Source organism: Hetaerina americana, unplaced genomic scaffold, assembly GCF_022747635.1.
Source record: "Hetaerina americana unplaced genomic scaffold, ioHetAmer1.1.p SCAF_33, whole genome shotgun sequence".
NCBI lineage: Eukaryota > Metazoa > Arthropoda > Insecta > Odonata > Calopterygidae > Hetaerina > Hetaerina americana.
In genome coordinates this window covers 4,614,053-4,639,724 of record NW_027286908.1, presented here as the reverse complement: position 1 = coordinate 4,639,724, position 25,672 = coordinate 4,614,053, and the positions used below count along the sequence as shown (strand labels likewise).

Here is a 25,672-nt window from a genome sequence, read left to right as displayed (position 1 = left end):
CGGTACGGCTGGTAAGTTAGAAATTTTAAGGAAGACTGATTTTTCAATGCTCTGAAACGACGAATCAGGACAAATATTTCCTCAATTTGACATTTGTGCAGCAGAACTAGAGGAACGCGCTGATCGTTAGGGAAGGGAAACAAACAAGAAATTTTCCTCTTGGAAATTAATGGGAACAAGAAGAGATTTGGATAAATACTTTGATGTGGTATAAGCACAAAATAATGCATAGCATTATGTTGAATTTGTAGCCATTGATTTGGATTAACCCATGGTTAAAACTTGTAAGATCTAATTATGGTGTTATTTAGACGCCAAAAACCTATGCCAAACTGAATGTGACCCAGGTATATGTGTAGCCAAGTATGACATTCTAGATGAAGTGTCACACTTGGCTACCGAGCTACATACTTTGGCCTCTGGGCCAATTTTTTCTGTGAAATACTGGGCAGAAATTTACAATTCAGTGTACATTTCGAGCTCCCGGTTGGGTAGTTATCGGGATACTGGCTCTTTAAGTGTTCAGTGGTTGGGGGCTGAGAAGTTTATGTCCCACAAAATACATCTTACGACTTACTCTGTATTATTTTTTTCCTCGAGGGTATTTAACGGATTCCGTTACTTATCAGTATACACCTATCACCGCTTTCCATGAATATTTCAGGTCTTTCAATCATATTGCAACCTTCAGAAATTAAACCATAAACACAGTCATCAACCCCAAGGTCGGTTTGGTAGGTGATGGTAGTTCTCCCAGTACTAAGCCCGACCGCATGTGAAATTCACACATAAGGGAGGGGGGGCTAGTTCCTTTCCCTGTGCCGGTTATGGTTTCCCAAGAAGATATGGTACCCGAAAAATCACATAGCTTGGGTGGAGCTGCAAGTGCCCAGCGTGGTTTTCCCGGGAATCGAACTCGGGCCCTCTGGCCGATAGTCCAACGCTCTACCCCCTGGACCACCGCGACTCATCTTCTATAATTATCGTCCCGTAAAAATTTTACATTTGTTTTTCTCGCGACTTCAAAAAATAGGTAAAAATTGAGAGATTGTTAATTTGAAAAACCATTCGATGCCATCTTTAAGCAATCTGGTAGTATTTGTTCAACAGGTAATATGACATCAAATTAAGCATCAACGAGTAATATGAGAATTTTTCAGGTATCTTAACCAGAAAACCATAATGTTTTCTGCATGCCCAACGCCGCACGAACGTGGCCGCATATTCTTCCGCTCTTCAATGAATTCGTCTTTAAATCTACATAACACCCCACAAGGGCGTGTGGCGGGGGGGGGGGGGGTTAGGTCACCTCCCGTGTAACAGAACTGTATTGAGTTCAAGAGGGAAAAACGACCATCGGAACTGTATTAGTGCAGTAGAAAATCCCTCAAATTGTGAGACGTGATCTGTGATTAGGTTTTTACTAACAAAAAACCACAAGCCGATTTGCAATTCATAGGTAACTTAGTGAAGTGTAGGGAGGCATAATAATGAGTGAAGGTGGAGTGAGGCAATGGTTTATTCAGATTAGAAATGGCCGCACCAATGTCCATGACGAGGATGGCAGTGGTCTGGCTTAACTAGCCTTGTGACGGATGAAAGAAGATGAGGTTTGAATTCGATCTCGTGCAGCGTAGAGGAGCTAGATTTGTAAAATGTTATGACAAACTGAGCAGCATATCAAAAATATAAGAGGATCTAGGCTGGGGATCACTCACTGGGTTGAAGGTTAAATTACAGATAAAACCCCTTGGATAAATTGCAAATAAGGATGTCTCTTTAGCAGTGATTTTGAACATTTATTATTACCCCCAACGTACTATGGTAGGAGAGATCATTTGCTGTTGCTTTTTAAAACCTTTTCCTCATTCTCTTGGTGTCATCAGATCTACTTGATTACTTACCTATTGAAATTGTCTCTATAGAAGTCCCGACCACTCTTACCCAAAGCTGCAGGGTAGCTCATACAAACATGGAAATTACATTCCTATAATTGATTCTATTGGCAACTGGGGTAGAAGGTAATACAGATGAAATTACGGGAAATGTTCTCATCTTGAAAAGAAAAAACACAATTTTCACCAATGATCACTTCAATGATAAATAATACAAATGGCATACCTCTCTATCATAGCATATTCTATTTAGTGATGTGTAATTTATATTCTCCCATCTTCGATCACTGCTACGTTCTCCTAAATAGGGAATCAGCAAATTATAATCATCATATATGAGTGCTGTCCAGAAAGTAACCTTCATTTTCATGTAGCATGAGAAGTGTGAATTGAAAACATTTGAAGACCCTAATAACGTGTATTTTCCTTTGATAATTAATAAAACGAAAATTGTATCTAATTACAAACAAGTTATACTTCTGAATAATATGTCAGATATTTGAATGTTTATTTTTGTCACATGAACAAGCTTATCTTTAAAAAATTTTATCCTTAATTGATATAAACCTCGAGTTATGCCTGGCGTGGGAGTCTCTCTTGGGAAAATAATGGGATACATTTTTGTATGCCACAAGACTAAAATATCTTCATTCATAGAGCACCATGGCATAAGAAATTTCTGAAGTAGGGATGTTTTTATTGCAGCATACTATTCCCCTGGATATTATAAATGAATTCAATCAGAATCACTTTGTAGATAATCCCCTCTTAGCTTCCTAAATGCTGCAGGCTGGTATTATAAGGGGTGAAAAAAAGGCAAATCTTTGTTAAAATGAAGGCTATTCAGAAAGTAACTAATTTTTTAATGCAGCATTAGAAGTAGTGGAGGGGGTCCAATGGTCGCTGCATTTACACACACACACACAGTAGATCAGAATGCCTCAAGCTGCACTAGTGGGAAGGTTGCTCGTCATTTGTTTATAATACCGAGTCAAAATTAACAATACAATTGAAATTCCCACCAAATGTGAAGTTGATTCATTGATAAGGTTTTTACCGATAAAAAAAACTTCAAAGCTGCCGAAATTCATGAGGTTCGTATATATCACACAAAAGAAAACATTTAAGTTAGATTATGTTTGTTTTACTTTCAAAAATCATAGGCAAATAATATAACAATGACAACATTAGAGAAAAAAAGGGATACAGTTTAAATGGCAAACAGGACTAACATATGATGCGACCACATAAATTGCACTCAATGATAACATCTTGCATTTATTTTAATAAATAACCACCAGATTCACATGAAATAACACGAATCTCCATTGGTATAATTATTTACATTTTTATTTATCTTGCTCTATAAATTCTCTTATTTTCAATTGATTACTGATTTCCTATCTATGCACAAATTGTTGGCTTTTTTTTTAAAGAGTTTAGCTTGTAAATATTACAAAAATGAATGGAATAATTAATTATTTCTATGTATTATTGCACAACTTCTATAAAATATGTAACTGAATGTAAACATTCAAAAAGAGACAATTTACTGATACCTATTTTTAAGTGATCAGTAAAATGTTATTTTAGACAAAAAAAATTACATAGTTACATGTGTGGTTTCATCAATACCTGCTGGCATGTATTTGTAGAAAGAAAAAAAACAAGAACTGAGAAAGCATAAATACAGCATAATAAGTACAAACATTTAAGAGAGAGATAATAATATTAATTCTCAGAGTTAAGTCTCTAGTTTTCAGATCAAGTTTCTCGAAACCAAATGCTAAAAAAAAATTAAATACATTTATACAGTAGAGGTAGAAGAATAAAATAATTCAGGTGTGTGGGTGTGTTTAACTTCAAAATTGCACTTACAGGCCAAGTAATGATTAAAATTATGACTGAGTAGGGGAAGAGTACCACAAATATTAAAATGATCCAACATGGGAGTTATAAAAAAAATAACGCTTTTTGCTTTTTTCCCAGATGAAAATTTTTTGAAACTATACGTCCAATATTATTATTCACTAATTATTTTATTTCCAAAATCATCACAATAAACCATTGATGAGAATGCTTCCGTCGGTAACTATGGGACGGATTCATTTGCGATGCATCGAGGAGGAAAGTGTTGGAAATGCACGCAATGGTAATACGCCAAAGTACCAACACTCAAGTCCCTCAAAATATTTCTACACTTTCAGTCGATCTGCAACAAAAAAAAACCCCACTCAGTCATTTTACACCTGTACTGTTTCAAGAAGTCAGTGCTAAACTCTACGAGAAAGTTGCACTGAAACTGGCACTCATCCCAATCTCATTCACAAATAACTCCTCGACCAAATGTTCCTCTTTATTGCCTTCCAATTCCGTCCAATCAAACAAGCACTTTACTCTTTACAGAGTCACCACACACAGAGACACACAATTACTGATGTGCGTACAATCTTCACTCAAAGGTGCGAGGAAGGTCAAAGCTTGTCTTCCTCCTGGCTGCAAAAACTTTCAACCGTTCTCACCTGTCTTCAATTTGAAAAGGCAACTTCCGTTATGACTGCGAGAATACTTTGGTCACTCGCTCCCAATTGCGTTCAATAGGAGCCAGGGCAATGATGACAATGAGGGCAATTGTGAGAGCGCAGACTACAATTATGTACAATGCAAGCAGCACCTTTCGTAGGACAGCGTACTGCAAAGGAAAATGAAATTGTGTAAACAACACAGATATTGGCATTAATATGGCACAATGACATTCAAGTATGTTAAGTTTTCCAATGAACACAATGTAAAATATCTGTATGCATTGCTCATGGTACATTGTTTTTCAACAGGAAATTCCTATGAAGTGTACAGTATGACTGATTGAGCTGAGTGGCTGTATTCATCACATACACAAATACACATCACATTGCCGGAAAAAAAATCAGAGGAACGAACTGCTCATTGGAGGATATAAACACTTATTTAAGAAGTGTTTGAGATAAAAATGGGGAAAGTAATAAGCATATTGAAAGATGAATGGTGTTAGGCAAAGAAGCTTTCACAAGGAGGGAATTGATGACAGGGACATTGAGTAAGGATGTTAAGATAAGGCTAGTCAAAACTTTGATATAGAGCATAGTTATGTACTGCGTGGAAATATAGCCACTGATGCAGGATGATAAATGTAGAATGGAGGCTTTTCAAATATGGGTGTGGAGAAGGATGGAGAAGGTGAAGCCGACAGAAAGGAAAACAAATGAGGAAGTGCTAGGTACAGCGAGAAAGTAGGAGAAATTGTTGGGAGAAATCATAAGGAGGTAAGTAAGATGGATATGAAAAGAATATTGATTCGCAATGGGCTCTCTAAGACTGTGATAGAGGGGAGAATGTTAGGCAAATGAGGAAGGGGTAGGAATAGGATGGATATGATGTTGCATATATATATATATATATATATATATATATATATATATATATATATATATATATATATATATATATATATATATTTATATATTTATATATAAAGGCATACTAGCACATGTCAATCATATGACTGTGGCATTTCACTAACCGGGGCATCCATGTTCCTGTCGGGCATTTCCAGTGGGCTGCGACTGGAGCTCAGGTCCTTCATGGCAAACGTGTTCACTCGCTTTGTGTTCTCCCTCTCACTCAAAAACCCGGAGATCTGCAATTTGGACGAATAAATCAAATCAACAATCCAAAAACAATTACTTGATAATCCTCTTTTCTACTGCACTCCCAAGAATTTTATTTGTCAATTCCATCACAAACATATTCTCAAAAAACCCTCTAACCAGCACTTAAATTCTAACTAAACTCTGAACATTAAGCAAATAATGCCCTTTCCAGAGTGTGGACACTTGGCATATATTTTTCCTTGGATATCTGCAACCTCAATCAAAGTGTTTAGGCTACATGAATCAATTTGATGACTATGGGATTATTATTTCCGTGCACTGCACACGATGGTGTTTGGGAACAACTCTTGCACTTCTTACAAGAAGTAGACATTGGAGGCTTTGAAACTGTTGTTCTAAGTTCTAAACTTTGCTGAAGAGGCAGAGAGAAGAAAAATCATGAACATTTGCGAATTGACTGTGAGACCGAATTGAAAATTTGAAAACTGGCAGGAAGAAAATAATTAAATAAGTAATACTCTATGGGTTGTGTGAATTATGAACCCCCTTAATATGACTCCAAGTGTTTCATTAGTCACAGGTCCTAATATTAATATTCCACACTAATTATTAACACAAATTTTTTGCAAGACAAAAGTTCATGGAGACCAAGTAAATGGGTAGGTGTAAAATTACCTCAATAAATAATTTATACCATGAGCTACTTAATAGCATATTCTCCAGCAAATACAAGTCAATGACTGTGGCTCTGATAGCATGTCAATTTTATGACTCAATACCCTTGAGCTGTAAGAATTGAACCCTAGGGTACATTACACTGAACATAATGAATATTTTTGTCCCACTCTTACAAACTGTACCATGTTTACCAATTGAGGGTGAAAAAAAATGTAACTCACTGAGAAAATGAGGTGCATCAAAACATAGAACACTACATATGCAACCAGCACTCTATCCATCCAAGGGGGCAGCTCAGCCTTGACCAAAGGCACTGCAAAGAATATGGTCACCACTGGAAAAAAAAAATTGAGATTTTAAAAAAACATGACGTCAACTACTTCAAGTTGATCAGACTTCAATGCCATTCTGAATGCAGAAATATATAAAAATAATGTAAATTTCATAATTTTCATCAAAAGAGAATATAACTAGGTAAGTATGTGTATAACCATTCATTGCCTTAAAGATAATTTAAATGATCCTCCATAAACACAGCAAACAAGTTACCAGTTCATTTAGCTTGTTTTAATAGATATAATACAGCTGGGCTGTCAGAGCATTTTTAACCAATCCACTGGATTAAGAATATTTGATAACATCAATGAAATAAAAATATTTCAATAAAGGAAATGAATAATAGAGAATATTTTAATATACATGAAAACATTCTCAATACTTGACTGCATTTGGGATGACACTGAAGTAAATTTCTCATTTCGCTAATTACATTAATGTAACAAACAATAGATTAAAGCTATGGCACACTGGAAAACCTGTACTGACATGTGGCATCATTCATAAAAATAATTAAATGACCATTCAGCCAACATTAATTAGAGTGGACCGCTATACATCACTACAAAGTCAACGACAAACAATATACATGTCAAAAGGTCACTAGAATCAATTACTGATTCAGGTGGAAAGAGAGAAAAAAAAACACTGAGTTTAGTCGCTCATACATATAGCTATCTTATTTTATCTCACACTTAAAAAGGTAACATTTATCAAAATATAAAACCAAATAAGTCATACTGGAAATACTCTTCCATAATGTAAAAATAAGTTAAGAGTTAATTGAAAAATCTCAGAGCAAGAACTTTAAAGTTATGTTTTGTTATATCGATACTACAAAATGGTACCACTCAATCCTCTAGGTGTCTTGTGTAATGCACATGACACACTTTGCCTTTTTTGGCAGAGTAGATAGATTATCTTTTACACATACCCATAATTTAAGAAAAAGACAAAAGATTCATAATTTCATACTTCACAAAGTATGGCTTGCAGTGTTTGTTCCCACTTTACACCAAATGAGTGCTAGAATGGCTTTCTTCTGCTGCAGAAGTGTACTTTATGAGTATCCCAAGATAGTAAAAAAAACAATAAACACAGTAATCAACCCGAAGGTCGGTTTAGTAGGTGATGGCAGAGATCACCCAGTACTAAGCCCTATATGGCGTGTGAAATTCAAACATCAGGGTAGGGGGCCAGTTCCTTTCCCTGTATCGGTTATGGTTTCCCAGGAAGACCTGGTACCCAAAAAATCACTTTAGCTTGGGTGGAGCTGCAGGTGCCCAGAGTGCCTTGCCCGGGAATTGCCGGGAACGCTCTACGGATTGGACTACCACGACTCACCCCAAGATAGTATGACATTGGAAATGACTATTTTACACATTGACACAAAGAAAATGAGACTTGAGGTTTCAATTTTCTTATCAGATGCAGAACTCTGCTCTATTCAATGCACATACAGCTATTGTTGTCCTCTCAAGATAGTTTTCTTTTTTGATCAAGGAGAAAACTTTACACATGTAATCTCATTACAGAAATACCAATTTTGCTATGCTTACATTTCATCAATGCCCCCAAAAGGAGCACATAATCAAATGGAAACAAGGGGCCATTTCTGAGTGATACGGCTGGGAAAAAGTAGAAATGTGTAGTTTCTTCCTTTTAAGGTGGGACTTACCGGCCAAAATGTGAGCAGAGTTTCCAACAAACCAATGAGCCCAATTGAAGAGGGGACGCCTCTTCCCAGTTGGTGCAGGCCTAAATGCAGCCATAAACGGTTGAATGAACGCCAATGCTGTCGTGATTGTGCCAAGAATGGCATGGGTGCCAGCTGAAGATGACCACTCGCCAATTTCAACGAAAATGAGCACGAAACCAGCAATCGTTAAGCCCCAGGTAATAATCATTAAAAATCTGTGCCACTGGAAATAAGTAAAATGAAAAATAATGAGTCCATATTAGAGGTTGACAAATAAAAAAGATGACATTACCATTCATTCTGATGGAGGGGGGAATAATGGAATTTTTCTAGGCACTCAAATGTCCATTTCTGTAATTATTTGGGAAAAAAATATATTTAATATAATAAATGTTACATTTATTATTATTTACTTTCCATGTAAGTAAATGGTTATACGTAAAACACTATTAATAAGAAGACTGACACAAGTACAAAGATATGGATGAAATTGGAATATGATAACTGACAGAAAGGTTTTCCTCAAATTTATCAATATTGAAACAGAAAATTAATAATCTGTAAATTAAAATTATCATTACTAAGATTAAAACTAATAACCTATCACATTATAAATACCATCAATAAACACTGAGCTAATTTAATGATGATTTACCCATATGTACAACAAACTGCTGACTGAATTTTAATTGAGCTTGGGCTCAAATCCCGGTGGGGACAAGATCTGTCACAAGTAAACTGATGTCTGCTTGCAGTGTTATGTGGAGGGGGATCAATTCAAGTGGAGCATACCATCCATTGGATGGTACGTTAAATTTTGGGATCCCCTGGGGCCTTTTGTCATTGTGATTAGGTCAATACCGACTTATGGGTCACTCCCTACTCTCTCTCTTTTCCCTCATTCCCTGCAAATCCTACCTCTACCAGATCAGTCCAACCTATCACTAATGGCACAGGTGACCTTGGCTGTCTGATCACCTCCCACAAAAACTAATACCACATGAAAAAGGATTAAGAAGAAGACTTACAGCGAACCACTGATCCTTCCCACATGTTTGGTGGCCAGTCCATGTTTTCTTGAAATATCTTGCCAGAATGATTCCAGTGGAAGCACTAAGGAGCCAGGCGGCCACCATGAAAGATCCATGAAGATGAAAAAAGAGCTTTGATGCTTCCTCAACTTCCCCGACAACAGAGAGAATCTGGGGATTCTCTGAGTATGCTCGTCTACTAAAATGATATCCAACGCTGTCGGCTAATGTCAAAAAAAAAAAAAAAAACACATTTTGAAATGCATAATTATTACTCATACAAAAATTCAAAACATTCAAATGCTTATTTTAAAAATGACGACCAATCTCCACTTTTGATTTGCTATAAGTCCCAAATATTCCTCCCAACAAAAATCTACTCTTATAAAGTGGAAAAAATTTAATTCTCACAAGCAAAATTTTGTTAAATTGGAACAAGATAAGCAATAATAAAATTAAGAATACAATGTATCTTTCCACTGTCTTTTATTAGCGTACAACCGGTTTCAACGCTCAAGCGTCATCATCAGGTACCTCATGATGACGCTTGAGCATTGAAACTTGTTTATTTATTTATTTATCGACTTAATTGGGCGAGGTTGAGACTAATAGTCCCTTCTTCCACCTAACCCTACATTACAGACATTATATTGAAGACAATCACATACAACCAAGCCCTAGATGGTGGGAAATCCACCTAGGCGGGAATCGAACCCGCGACCTTTGGGTTGGCAGGCGAGGACGTTACCCTGCCGCCACCGAGGCCAGCCGGCTGGTTGTACATGAATAAAAGACAGTGGAAAGATACATTGTAATCTTAATTTTATGAAAATGAATTTCCACAAAGTTGAGCCGGGAACTATTGAATAAGATAAGCAATATTATTGCATGACTTAACAATAAGTTGAGTTAACAATTTTGTCAGAATTTAAAAAGAAATTGCCCTTGGCTGCACTATTTACAGTGAAGACGTAGACCTAGTCTCCCAATTAAGGAAGCCATCTTATGGAACATTCTTGTATTTCACCATCAAACACTCACGTTTGAGAGATTCACCAGCAGCAAGCAAAATGTGGTACGGAGTTTGGAAGAGATCGTACGGCTTCCCACCGGCAACCGTGACAGCCTCCCTCGTGAACTTGCAATGTATCACTCTGTCCTCATAGGAGCTTGACACCAAAGAAACTCCATTCTTCTAAAATGGCAGAACGTTCACATGTTTCCACTTACAATACAGATATAAGATGCACAACATATATTCTGATAAGTCCTCTCTAAGAGCCTTACACTTTTAAAAATTCAGCTTTGAGGATTTAAATGTGACAAGATAGTAACTTTCACTCAATAATGTAGGATCCGAAAAATCCTTGCCATTCTGAAAACTCTTAACTTTTCAATATTAATAATAATAATAATTTTTTCTTGACCTAGGGTCATAGCAATGGGTAAAAATCAATAATGTCAATTGGATGTCACATTACCAAAATGAAAAAATGGATATTATGACAGAAAACTAACACACAGTTATACTGAAATTTAATCGTACACCACATAACAGTTTTAATTTGTCAATTACATATTCACTTATAGAATAATACATTTTATTCATTAAAATTTCTTTCAATTTTTTTATTTAAAACTATTAATGCTTTGGGTACATGTATAATAAATTTGCTGGAAATTTATTGCACAGTCTCAGACCAATTTGATGTGATGCTAGTTTTATTGTACTTGTGAATAAAGTCCAGTACAGAGGTCCTGGTAAGGTGATCGCCAAAATCAGAATTGACAGAAAATTCCTATGGTTTATTTTTCACTCACAAAAAAATGTGGATAAAATAAAAATAAAATTACAGGAAGCAGCGGGACATTTCCAAAAATTGCTCTGAAAAATGTTATCTTAACTAAAGAGTTATATCGTTCACCATAAATTATTCTTGCAGCTGTTTTTGCAATTTAAAGATTTTCCATTTGAGGGATATGAAGATAGATGTCCAAGGAATAAAGAGACACAAATGTGCAAATAGAATCCACCGTAGTATAAATTCAGGAGAAAATTTACAGCATGCTTTGAGCGGTAACTGTCTGAGAAGGTAGTAGGTATTAATACGTTTCACGACATAAAATCCTGATTTACTGTTCCCATTAGAGATTCATGCTTAGGTGGACCCCATGAAACTTACAGTTTGATACCATCACATTTGAGTTTCATCATGTGAAAATCAGACCATTTTACTTTTTATTAAAATTGAGCGTCAAGACTGTTGCCCTCACACCGATTGTTGATATTGGTAGGGACCACTTTGAAAAACTTAGAATTAAATACTTTTCTACAGGAGGATGCTTTCCTGCTACTTTCAAATAAAAAAATGACCAAGTGTTTGTAAATTTATTATCAATTAAGATTTTCCATTCATCCAAAAGTTATCTATGCAATCTATTCTTCTGTAGCTTTATTCAATGATTTATTCAACTTGAATTCAATCCTGCAAAACACTGAAAAGCTTTTTAAATAATAATTATACTTACATTGGGATTTCGTTTGTTGGATTGTCCTATGTTGTATGAAGTGTGAAGGTTGACTCCTGAGGGTCCAAGTTCACACTCTGTCACCGAGTCATCCCCCATACTCTTGTCCGAAGAAAGTCCAACAGCCACATACTTAACATCTTCGTTTACTATAAAATGACAAAACAATGCTCCCTTAGTACGTAATCAAGCTAGACAAGGGGGTAGTAGTAGTATTTAGGGGAAGCGACCAACAGCTGAGGTCATTTGCGCCATAGGGGATGGATAGGAAAGGATGAAGGGTGGAGAGAAACCCGGCGTCGGCATTAGCCTACTCTTTACGAAAGGCACCAAGGGGTCCGCAGTTTAATTTCCCATCCGATGGACGGCATACTCACTCAAAGTGCCCTCCACAAAGCACCTAAAGTAGGGATCGAGATACCTCAGCTATTAAAATATTCAACACCGCCGGGATTTGAACCCGTGCCCTCAGGGTGGGAAGCCAGTACGTTAGCCCCCGCACCATCTCGATCCCCAGCTAGACAAGGGGAGTAGACAAAATCATTTCAGACTGCCTTCCTATTTGTATTTCCTATTCGAGTAAGATGTTAATTTTTATCCAAAATGGCCAATTTTATAACTGAGGTACTTTTTCCTGCATGAACTTTAACATGTAAATACCACATTTCCTGGCCCATAGGTTGCACTTTTTTTACTTCAAAATTTATTCTAAACCAATTAACAAAGTCAATTATTTCATTACATTTCAATATTCTAAACCAAGCCTGAATTTTTGGGGGCCAAAAGTATATGGGTACAAAATTTAAGTCAAGTCAATTTTTTGGGAAAAATACTTCCTAGTACATATTTTTTCCCCATCAGGGTTGAAAATTTTTGCCTTTACTATAAATTACCATATATAACAGTTTTGAGCAAGGAGTAAGCAATAGAGTTTTATTATTTCTTTGACAGTATTTCCTGAAAAAATCCCAAATAATTGTAATACATACAATCTAGAGTGTTAAGTTTCATCTCACTTGTGGTGCTACTCACACGCACAGTAGCTCTATGTGTAAGTTTTCGTAGCAGCGCAACAAGGATGTCGCCCCTCTGCTCAAACATTGTACCTGTGTCGTGAGTCAAAGAGTCTGCGGGCACTCATCCGTAAGTAGTATGATAGTGTCGTTCAATGCATAATAAGTTCCTTTCTATTTGGCATGCATATCTGCTTTTACGCACAGAAACATAAAGTGTTGCATAAAAAGTTAAAATGCGAATGACGGCATGGAGTTAAAAGAGAGAAGATTGTCATGCAGTATCGTATTTAAAAATGAAGTCGTGAATTACTCTTCAGAAAAATGAAAAGAGAGCAGCTGAAAGGCAATTTTGGCCCACCTCTGACTTAGAAGATGATTTGTTCGAGAATTAAGGAAGGTTAAGATTGATTTCGTAAATGCAGATGGGAGTAAAATAAAACTTAACGCTCATGTTCTCAAAAATGTCCAAAGTTTGAGGAACGTGCTAAGCCCTGGATTAAACACAGGAAGAATGGGATTACTGTGTCAGCAAAAATTATTTTAACTAGAGCAAGAACATTAGGGATAAGTATCCGACTATTCCTGATTTTTCTGGGACAACATTTTTAAGTGAAGGATTCACAAAGAGCTGGAATGGTCTCTGCATACAAAACAGGACAACGAACAATAGCACAAAACTGGAAATTGAATGTGAAAGAGAGGTGACATAATATCCACAGTGAAAATAACTGCGCATATGATTTCATGCAGTATTGATGATGGATTTCTGGGATTCTAAGATGAACAAACCTTGGTATATTTGCCAATTTTTTAAGAAACAATTCTATTTTCTTCCTATAAAGCGTAAACATTAAAAAATTAAAAGCATTAAACATAAAGATAATGAATTGACAGATAAATAATTCTTTGAAAAATCACTTTCATGAATGAGGTTTCAAAAAACACATAGGATTTATAATTTTCAGGATCTTCAGGTTTTAAAAGAGTATAGGGTAAAAAACTTTTACTTTGATCCCGTACACATTTTAATGATTTCCATCATTTCCATTATTAGAATATTCCAGACAGAAAAATATATCCTGCTTATAGATTCTCTCACGGCATATGACAAGCAGCCAATAAGGTTCTGGAGTCTTAATAAGATTTATAAATCCCCCAAAATCTAGAAGAAACTCAATTGCATTTCTCCACAATGTTCTTCCGCCAATGCTTAAGCCACCATCTGTCACAGGACAGGCAAAAGTTGGGATTGTTTTCATATATTATCTGAATATGGATTAATTAGCTGAAATACGACAGTATATTCTGATGAATTGCAGACAATTGTAATTAAGTTTCTTTTGTGGCATCCTTCTGTAACATCTCAATAGATGCCTTCACCCCAAAATCAAATGTATACAGGGATCAAGATGGTGTGGTGGCTAACGTACTGGCTTCCCACCCAGAGGGTACGGTTTCAAATCCCGGTGGTGTTGAATATTTTTCAGAGGTATCTCGATCCCTACTTGAAGTGCTTTGTGGAGGGCACTTTGAGACAGTACGCCATCCGTCGGATGGGACGTTAAGCTGCGGACCCCTTGGTGCCTTTCGTTAAGAGTAGGCTAATGCCGACGCCGGGTTTCTCTCCACCCTTCATCCTTTCCTGTCCATCCCCTATGGTGTAAATGACCTCAGCTGTCGGTCGCCTCCCCTAAATACTACTACTACCCAAATGTATACTTCAATTTTTTACTTTTGATCAGTGCAATGAGATTAAATCCATCATATTTTTTTGGGAATGGCATTAATATTGCATACATTCATGTGACACAAGTGATGAAAATACAACTTACCAGGCACGGCAAGTAGTTCAAACTCGAATTGCGTTCCCGTCGCCAGGATTGTAACGAGCGTGTGGCAGTTCCCGTCTTGAATGCATCTGGCCGGCATTCCAAAGCACAGCTTTGTGATTGCACACCCATCATAGAGTTTTGCAACTTCCTCGGATATGCGTGGGGACAACTCAACAGGCGACTGGGTGACTGCAGCAGGGAGAGTGACTTCCGCAGGGGGCTTGGTTCCAGGAGAGGTGGAGAAAACTTTTACCTTGTCCGATATCACTCCGACCCAGAAGTTGCTGTAATTCTGAACAAAGGTGGCACTGGAAAGATAAATGAAATTTAAAAAAAATGAGCTTGTCGGCCTATTTATTCAATCCTAGGCTTTTTATTTTGATTCTGTTATGAGGGCATATAAATTGTGTGCACCTAGTTCATAAAATATGATCATATGAGAAAGAGGAACTACCTAAATTTTAATGTAACAACATATGGTGTGTGTGTGTGTGTGTGTGGGTGAATACTAATTGACATTTGCTTGTCACACAAATGTTGGTTTAATAATCAAGCCAATCATCACATATAAAGGACCATTCCCTACTTTAAATGCGATGTTAAGTCGCATTTATTTTCTATTTTAGATACACACCACACACAATGGATTGATTTAATGCAGCCATAGCAGCATTCTCACTTTTACTACATAGTTAAGCCATACATTAATCTTGCTGACTAATTTGTGTGCCTGCATTAACTATGTGGTATCTATTCTTCAGTGCTCTTTAATTTGCAATTAGTATCGTCGTCCATAAAAAGGAGTATACTTACTTGAACAAAACAATACCGCTGTAATCTTCAGGAGCATGCCAATCCAAATCAACAAAGTATTTTAGCTTTGAATCAGGATGTGTGGCTGCATTCTGTAATGATCAAAACAATGTTTAAATTAGAAAATGCTAAATCTATCCACTATCAACTACTTCAGTTAGAGGAAAGTCATCCACATGAGGTACACAATAATTGAAATAAATTATTAGGTTAAGTAATTATTCAACAGAAGATTTTTCCTTATGCCCGGTAAAGTTTTCTTGACATTTGAATCGAACTTTACCAAAAATCTACATATTTGCACAGCATTTAGAGTTCTTTGTGGTCGATATTATTGTGCACAATAAGGATACACTTCTTACCTGTTAAATTAAGGGATTCAACTAGCCAGGCACAAAATTCGTAAACACTCAAAAACTCAGCTGTTCTTACTGAACTGCTGATTGCATTGAGTTCTAACCCCGTATAAGTAATATATAAGTTGGATTACTAAATAAATGTGATGAGTTTTCTAAGCAGAGGTGTTCCGTAATGGTTCAAAAACACAAAGTCTACAGCCGATCGTAATTTTGCGGCGAGGGACATCGATTACCAGACACACAACAACGCCAATCGGGCATAAACATTCACGATCGGTTTCTAACACAAACTCCTTAGTAACAGATTGTTATTCGCTTTTATAGCCACACTTACCGCTATACCCTTGCCACAAGACATAGCCTTGGACTTGGAAGGGTCCTCGAAGGTGAACGACCCGATGGGCACGTTCGTTCCGTACGCTTCGGCCCTCACGATGTACCCCTTGAAGGGGATCCGGTGCGGCGAGGAGAGTCGGACCCGAATGACCCGGTCCTTTGAGTCTCCCGCCGTTGTCTTGTTGCTGCTCTTGGGCGAGGCGAGCGCGAGGGTGAAGGGCGACGGAGTCGTTTGGGCCTGCGCCTTGTGACCGGGCACCAGGCTGAAGCACACGGACTCGGGGGCACCCATGCTGAAGCCATCGACGCCGCAGGGGGCCTCAATGAGCATGGAGAGAGCCCATACGACGGCCAACGCGAGGGACCCTCGCCCAAGGGGGTGCGGCTTCCGCTGTGCCGCAACCATGGCCATCTGCGGAGAGAAAAACAAAATGAAATTAGGCTGCAGTTGAAATACTGCTGGTTCCTTCTCTTTGTGAGGTGAATTGAATCTATTTATTATTCGAAAATCACTTCAACGGAGTTGAAAAATTATTTCAATAAATAAAATTTATCGAAGACAGCAAATGCAGGGAAATAATTTCCGGAGGTTGTTATCGGTAATACTACCGGTACCTAGGTCCGTGGTACTAGTACTGAGAAACTGGCACTCCTGCACCAGTAAATACGTATGGTCCTTGGCCTAGGAACCAGTACAAAGTATTTTTGCCCTTTGCCACAACAAGCACAGGTAAAGTGCAGGCTGCGACTAGGTCAAAGAAAAATGTTATCTTTCGCTCGTTAGGCCTCATTTGAAATATGCTTCTTGTATAAATGAGATCCTCACGAAGTTGGGATTATTTTCCCGAATTGGATCGCGTGCAGCGTTGAGGAGCTAGATTTGTTAAACGTTCTTATGATGAGTAGCGTATCCAAAATTATAAGGAGAGCTAGGCTGGGAATCACTCAATGGAACGAAGGTTAAATTACAGTTCAAATCTCTAGCATAAATTGGAAGGATGCTTCTTGGGCAGTGATGTTGAAAATGTAGTATTTGCCCCATCGTACTACAGTAGGAGAGATCATGTGAATAAAATTAGATAGATTAAGTGTAGAACTAATGGGTTTAAGATGCCATTTCTCCCAAGAAAGATATGGGATCAGAATAAAATAACGTTTGTCCGACCGCGCCAGGAGGGAAAGATGTTTCGGGTCAAGGGTAATCTGATGTGCAATCAACCCCTGCCACACACACCTTAGTTGTGGCTCCCAGGGTACTACATAAAACTAAAAATAAAAACTATAGTTAATAACAAATGTTTACTAAAGCATTATGAAAGAAACGATACGAAATAAATTCCAACTGAGATACGATAGAAGACGAGAAAATAGCACATATGTTTACCAAAAGCACCGTCGTAGAAACAACACGAAAGTAATTAGCAATTGTATAAATTGGAAGGAAGTCTGTTTATTAGTGATGTTGAAATTGTACTATTACCCCCAACGTACTACGGTAGGAGAGATCATGTTAATAAAATTAGGTAGATCTAGCGTAGAACAGATATATTTAAGATGCCATTTTTCCCACAAACGATACGGGATCGGAAGAAGGTTATCTGAGCGCGCCAGGGGGAGGGATTCCGTTTTCCTTCTTTTTTCACTTGAAGTACCCTTGTATGCTGTCTTTATCTCATTTAACGATTATTTCATCACTCACCCTATTAATTTCAGCTCCTTCTTTATATGTGGAGAAATACAACCATCTTAGAAACCGCAGCGTATGTAAACAGCTGTAGTTTTCATGATGAATGTATATTAATAGCAATATTTTACAATTTTATAGCATCTCAGAACAGGGGAAACTTTACTTTTTTTATGTTTCATGCCTGGAGTTGGATCACCTCCTGCCACACACCCAAGCTGTTGGCTCGTGGGGTACCATAATAGATGTAGATGAAAGTTTATTTTTATTCATAAAAAAATAATCACATCCATGCATGTTGTCAAGGATCAATTGGGAAATGGACAGGCAGCGCATCTACAAGAATAAACCAAAGTTATTGGAGAAGGTGAATGGATAAGAATTCCGTGCATTATTAATGTTTCCTGGACCAGGAATCGAACCACGGCCCTAAGATTTTCCAAATCCTCGCATAACCACGAAACCGTACAAGGATAAGATAGGCGGATAAGACTGTGGGAATAAGGATCTAGCAGTGTTTTGGAGTAAAAGTTTATAGAAAGAACAGCTTTAAAAAAAAAAAAACCCTTCTCTCATTTTAAGTTCAGACCTCAGGCGAACGGTGATATTTTCCTCAAAACCCGCTCAAGGCGATTGGCGCGCTTTCTTCGACTGCCCCCGACACCCCCCCCCCCTTTTCCCCCGGCTGCCTCCATTCTGGCCCCGACCAGCAAGGTCGCGAAAGTACATAATGATGACTGCGTACCGTTACATCATTCGGAAAAAGGCGGATTTTTACCGCTGCGAAATCATTGTTATAGGGTGTGGAGTGGGGGGGGGGAGAGAAGATGAAAAAGGGGGGGGGGAACTGTTTGTGTGTGTGAGGAAACAAGAGACTCTCGTTTTCGAGTCACACGCGCGGTGATACCATGGGAACCGAGGTCGGGGAGTAAAAAGAACGCATAGCTGTTTGCGCGGGAACGCCGTCTTATCCCCAGAGACAGCCTGGAGGCAAAACAGTAGCTCAGCGCGCCCGTGACCCGGATTTAAGAGGAGGCGGCCTCTGCGCTTCATTTAGGCGAAGTATGCGACCGAAGACTCAAGAAGTACTCAGGTGAAACTACAATAATACTAATAAGTACTACAAACCACCTCTAGAACAATCGAACGAGAATTGCTTCAGAAAAAAATTCAAGTAAGCGAATTTCAACTTTGCTTCTTCGTTAATAATTCCACGACATATGAGATTTTAATTCGCGAAATGTACACGTAACTTGTTTCACAGATTTATTGTGGGAGAATTAGCTACTATTTTTTCCAATTTGACAAACTTTCTACTCGTCAAACATCCGGAGCACTATGGTATCCTGAAAATAGCATCATTTGTACTGCAAACATTAACCGAATTCAAAAGGGAAACAATAGCGGAAAATATTTGTCCGTCCGACAGCATTTTGGTCATAGGTCAGAGAGATTCAGAAAAAAATAACAGTTAATTCACTCAAAAATGATAATTACGAAAGAGTAACCAGCAGTAGTAGCTTGGAACGGGCCAACTTTTTTAAATTTCCTTCTTTCAAAGCGTCTTCCCCATTTTCTCACCGAATGTCTCCGATAGCTCACAAATTCGTTCCCGCCAACCGATGCCCCAAAAATGAAATCTCATATAATCGAATAGAACGTTTGCTGGAATATAGCAAGCCCCATAAATCCTCCGGGCCCCAGGGGATTATTTACCAATACGCCAACTACGTCATGGCGTAGGGCGGCACAAGTCCCGGAATTTTTATTTCATCAGTTTTTTCAATTTTTTTTAATGCGAACATATTGATTCAAAATCCCGCGTGTTTTCTTTTTTAGAAACAAGGTTCAACCATAGGCCGCCAGGGGCGCGAATCATGTGTTTACATTAGTCATTGTCTAACGAATGATCATGCTATTCCTTTTTTCGCTAGTTCCTGTTGTTAGGCGCGAGGACCTTGTGGACACATTGAATTTGGTTCGCATTATATTGGATACATTCTTTTGTATTAACGTGAAAATGTAGAAAATTAATTCCTTAAGGGGGCGGCAGACATTGACTATAGCATAGGGCGGCAAATGGGGTTAATACGCCCCTGCCGGGCCCAATGAATACCCGCGCGTATATTTAAGGATCTAGCGTCGGAAATTGCATCGTATCTAGGAATCATATTTGAGAAATCGCTATTAGATCACAAGGTTGCCATTATTTGGAAAACGACTACCGTAAAACCTATTTATAAAAACGGAGACAATGAGTAACAGAGCAATCACAGACCTATTTCCCCTCACATCCATCTCGTGCAAGGTCATGGAACATACAACTGCTAGTTTGATCGTGAGACTCCTCGATAGTAATGAGTTATTAATGAAAAATCAGCACGGTTTCCAAAAAGGTAGATCCTGCGAGACACAACTTGCGCTTTTTGTTCATAATATTCTTATTTCGGGAGAGAACTTTGTTTCAGTGGACGTGATTTTTCTAGGTTTTAAAAAAGTCTTCAACAAAGTATCTCATAGTGAACTACCCACAAAGCTAGAAGTATAAAGCGTTTATAAAAATGTCCACGGTTAGATTAAAGACGTGTTGAATAGTCGGGGACAACGTGTATCCATAGATGGAGCTATCTCTAATGCAGTAGAAGTTACTTCAGGTGTTCCCCAGGGAAGTGTAATAGGACCACTTCTATTCCTACTTTCCGTTAACGACATTGACTCCGTAGTCACTAGTAAAATACGTTATTTGCCGACGATGCAGTGATTTACAGTGATATCCGTGAGCCTGAGGATACAGCAGCTTTGCCAGATGACCTTAATGCTATACAAAGCTGGTGCGACACTAGGCAATTACAATTAATCTTTTCAGTGCGTGGTCATAAATTTTTGGAAAAAGATCAATTCCCTCCCGAACGTCTACTGCATTGGGAACACCGGAATGGAATGTGTAGACTCAATTAAATACCTAGGCGTTACCCTCCCTCACGATCTCTCCAGGGTGAAACACAGACGGGGCATATTTGGACAACAAAGAAAACATTAGGTAGATGGCAGATGCACATGTGTTTGAGTCATAGCTTAATCAACACATTGCATAGAAATGGGTCCCTTCTCCGGTGATTTCCAGTGACTGAGCAAAACGTGTTGAAAATTTAAACGCTTTGAAAGGGTGCCAGGAGGGTGTCACCCACAAACCGCACCCTTTTTCCTTTAACAAGAAGCAGCACCACCCAGACGGAACTCGAGCAACTACTACCAACGGTTGCGGCCGCCCTCGTAACAATGGCGACATCACATTATTATCGCCATCGCCGCCATTCGATTGGGGATTCGAATTGGACATAGTTCGGATGCTTTTGTTTCGTCGAGTCACCGCATGGGGGCGGAGAAAGCACGTGCGTGCGTGGGGCGGGGTTGCATTTCCTGGACTGGGCTCCCCTTTCGCCACCCACCCACCGTCCCACTCCCCGCATACCTTGGAGCAGGGGAAAAAATATTCGTTTCCGTGTTCACTTTGGTGCACGCCTACTTATTCTCTCTTTCTCTGCGTCCACATGGTACCCTGCAAGTCTCAACGCTATGGTGTGTGGCAGGGGGTGGGCGATTCGACACTAGGCATGCAACATCAAGGATTTAAATGTTTCCCAATACTTAGTTACAACATATGGCAATTGGAAAATAGTTAAAAATATATTAATCATAATAAATAGTATGGTATTTAAGTGAGATATGATTCTCTACGCATACAAGAGGGACAGTTAGCAACAAGGAGGACAGTAACTATGGCTAGATGAGAAAAAGACAGCATGCTAGGCTGTCTTTAGAGGGAAAAAATACTTTTTTCCTTCTAAAGCGGTCGGATACAGCTTTTCCGCTGTCGCTCATGGGAAGAATGACATCTTAAATTTGTTCTGAACTTAATATCTCTAATTTTATTGACATATTCTCTCCCATACCGCAGTACGATGGGGGTAATAATACATTTTCAAGATAATTGCTAAAGAGGCATCCTTCCAATTTATGCTGGAGATTTAATATGTAATTTAACCTTTGCTCAATTGAGTGATTCCCAGCCTAGCTACTCTAATATTTTGGATACGCTACCTGGTTTATCATAACATCGTTTTACAAATCTAGTTCCTCTACGCTGCTGCACCCGATCTAATTAGGAAATCAATCCAACTTCGTGAGGATCCCATTTATACTAGTAGCATATTCTAAATGAGACATAACCAGCTAAAGATAATATTTCTCACTGAACATACATTATTATTACTGATAGATTCATATCAGTATCAATAATTATTACCATTACTTAATAACCAATCATATCCACGAACAGATCAACTAGACATGATATTTTGCATTGGAAAAATGTTAAAAATGTCATGTCTGCGAATGTTTTCTTTTCCTTAATCTTCCTTTTCTCCCGTCCGCCCCCTCCCCCCCACCCTTCCTCTCTTTAAGCCGCTCCCCCAAAGCATTTCGCGATTCGCTTGTGGTGGCCGCCGTTCCCACGGCAACGGCAAACAGAACGTCGCCGACTGTTTACGTGAGGGGGGGGGAGTCCCTGGCCTCGCCCCGTGGGGGGTGAGGGTGGGGGAGAAGGGGTCAAGGGTGGTTTGGGTTACCCCTCTCCTTCCGTGCCGAGACACTCTTTAGGGGGCGACTGGATGACGCATCTGAAGGTGCCATTTGAACTGCTCTGCACTCCGTCGATATCGACAGGCGACTTTTATTTCTTTTTTTACGACTGAAAGGTTCGTGGAACGAATTAAAAAAATCACCGTTAAAAGAATGCTTCCGGTTCGGTTTACCCGCATGCTTTTGTTTATTTTTCTCGAATCTCGGAAATTCCGCGATTTCGCGTGAGTCAGGAAGACCGTCATATCTGCCAAGTCGGGGGACGAGAAACAGTTGAAGGGAGGAAATAATGGATACCTCGTATAATAGATGCCAACATAGTTCGCTAAATCCTAGCGTAGCGTGCCAAATTCTTCTATTTGACTAACCCAGAGTTCTATATCCTTATTATTTTAAATATTTAGGTATTTACTGAGACATCTTTCTGTGGGAGTTCAGCTTATTTTGTTTGTTTATCCGTTGCGAAGTATTTGTTTTGGGGTAGGATGAATTGTTGGAAGAGAGACGCCGGAATCAGAAATAGAATGCAACAACAAGATATTTCCTATGATGTATTTTATATATTTCCTAGGTGTATTTAATTGAATATGACCATTAAAATTGTCCCTAGAATAAATAAATTTCAAACAAATGAATTGTCAATTGATGCGACAAAAGCTCTAAGGGGTGTAACATTAGCCCCTAAAGCATTCATCGAAATTGTTGAATCACGTCCGTAAGAACGTTCTACCAACTCACTCGTATAAAATTCTTTTGATTGAGAGTTGGCTTTTACGGCTTAATTTATGCGATCTAATTTTAGGAATAGTTTAGCAGGCTAGAAACGATACGAAATACGTGTTTAACTAACCCTAATATCCAAAAGAATGTACACTCGTACATATTCTAAAAATGGACCTACCATTTGCAACTAACATTTCAATTTTATCCTTGAGCAATACGAACGAAATAGACTGCTGAATGTGTCGAAAATTTGATCAGCTAATTAACCGTCATTTAAAAGAAAACGGATTTACCAAAATCACTCAATTCCACAGCTTTACTAAGACGAAATAAGAAAGAAAGAAACGAAAAGAGTTTCTTGGTCACTCTTCGACAGAGTACGACACGAGTAGAATTACCACAATAAAAATTGGATCGCGGAATTAAAATGTTGATCGAAGAACGGTGTGCGAATAAGTATGTAGATAGTCAAATGAGTTACATTTATTTTAATAAATAATTTATGAATCTAAAGACAACATTTTAAATACGGTTCGAAGAAGTTTAAACCATGTTTCACGGTATTTTAAATGGTTTAAACGCTCGGGTTCCATACTGAGATTTAAACAAAATGGTGTTACGTTTTGATTGTTGTGAAACATGTCTCGTGTACCGCATTCCTCGTAAGCGGATAAAGCAATGGGAGAAGTTCCCCAATATGAAAACAGATGGCGTTGTCATATTATATTTTAAAGGGTTCCACAGACAACAAAAAGCGTGACTAGATATCCTCTACGAAGGATTAAAAAAAATGAATTTTCTGTTTTGAAAAAGTTGTTCGTTCCTGATTTTTGTTGTCAGTTTTCTTCATTTCATTAATATGAGAACTGATACAAATTCTTCTCCGCGGTCTTAAGATACAAGCATTACTCCTAATTAAACGCTATACTTATAAAAATTACCTGAAAATGCAGGTGATTGCGAAGGTTTTGATGAGATATTAGAAAAAAAGATTCATCATTGAGAAAACAAACGGAAAAATAACTTTCTCCAGACAGAGACAGCTACGGCTGACAAGGAATTGCTAAAAGAAAAACATTTTCCTTGCTTCAGATACTAAGGCTTCATAATGAGTTTTGTTTATTTCAAAGAACTTAAAAAAATACATACATGTGTGTGTAATGTGTATATACATAATACATATACATATATACACACACACATATATATATATATATATATATATATATATACATATATACATATATACATATATATATATACATATATACACACATATATATATACATATATACACATATATATATATACATATATACACACATATATATATATACATATATACACATATATATATATATATATATTATAATATATATGCATAATAGGAAGTCTGACCTGCAGAAGGCCGAAAGCTTAAACAGTCTAAAATGTGGGTATCCTTTTACGTGTTATATATTTTATTTCGTGTGCTCTATATTGTGCCGTCCAAATGCTATATATATATATATATATATATATATAAATATATTTATGCATTTATATATGAAAACGGACCGAGCAACCGCAATAACACAGTCCGCTAAAAAGCTAGTTTTTCCGTATCGATACTTCTATCGCTGTAGCAGGAGAACTACATACCTGTAGAGACAAGTCATAGGGGCACGAAGTTGTTGGGCTATGACCTTGCCGGGACTACCCCTAGTACAACCGGTATTGGCGAAGGAAATATATAAATTCCTTGGTTTAAAGTTTGCATATCCAATGAAATCAAGATAAAATTAAAGTACTATTTACCAGCTAATTTAAATGCGAGTTAAACCGAATATTTGGGATATCATAACGAACGCGACAAAAAGCTGAAATATTTCACCAAAACGATTTCAAACATTGATCAGGAAATCAATTATTCTATAATCTACTGCGAAAAAATTGCATAAATAACATTAAACAAAGCATTAATGGGACAAAAGAGAAAAAAAAATCGCTGGTACCTCACAATGTTATCACGGAAGCGGAAACAATTTATCGGGTCCTATAAAACGACTTAGCAACAAATGGGTTACGCGTCGGCTGCAAAACAAAAGATTATTTTAAAAAAACATAACAACCAGTTCGTTTAAAAAAATATATTTTTTTTCTGGAACAAGACTCGAAACTGTCGAGAAAGCGAGGTCGACATTACGTATTCAATTCCGAGGAGGAAACTGTGGCGGACTCGCAAAGTTACGCGAAGGCAAAGAGACGAAGTAAATGAAAAAAAACTGGTCCCATTCCACGTGTTTCATGTGGAGAGGAGGGAGGTTTGGAGGGGGTGGGGGAAACGAAGAATTCCCCGCGCCCCGGGGGAAATATTTCTCCCGAGTGACGCCAGCGATAAACCGCGATATTAACTGGCACAAATCGGAAAGTGGGTCAGATGTTAAGTGTTCTATGGAATCCGCGGCGAT

General features: G+C 38.0%; 1 protein-coding gene across 1 annotated transcript in view; it reads right to left on the bottom strand.

The window, feature by feature from the left end:
- Window positions 1–3,023: 3,023 nt before the first annotated feature.
- LOC139691360 (putative ferric-chelate reductase 1 homolog) overlaps window positions 3,024–25,672 on the bottom strand; it is a 148,378-nt gene continuing 125,729 nt past the window's right edge. The window contains exons 3-12 of the mRNA XM_071589145.1: window positions 16,173–16,586; window positions 15,480–15,571; window positions 14,667–14,974; window positions 11,819–11,967; window positions 10,331–10,484; window positions 9,287–9,513; window positions 8,238–8,481; window positions 6,445–6,557; window positions 5,455–5,571; window positions 3,024–4,587 (exon numbers count right to left, since the gene is read on the bottom strand). Coding sequence (XP_071445246.1) covers window positions 4,447–4,587; window positions 5,455–5,571; window positions 6,445–6,557; window positions 8,238–8,481; window positions 9,287–9,513; window positions 10,331–10,484; window positions 11,819–11,967; window positions 14,667–14,974; window positions 15,480–15,571; window positions 16,173–16,586 — 1,959 coding nt within the window. The 3' untranslated portion in view covers window positions 3,024–4,446. The remainder of the gene's footprint in view (window positions 4,588–5,454; window positions 5,572–6,444; window positions 6,558–8,237; window positions 8,482–9,286; window positions 9,514–10,330; window positions 10,485–11,818; window positions 11,968–14,666; window positions 14,975–15,479; window positions 15,572–16,172; window positions 16,587–25,672) is intronic.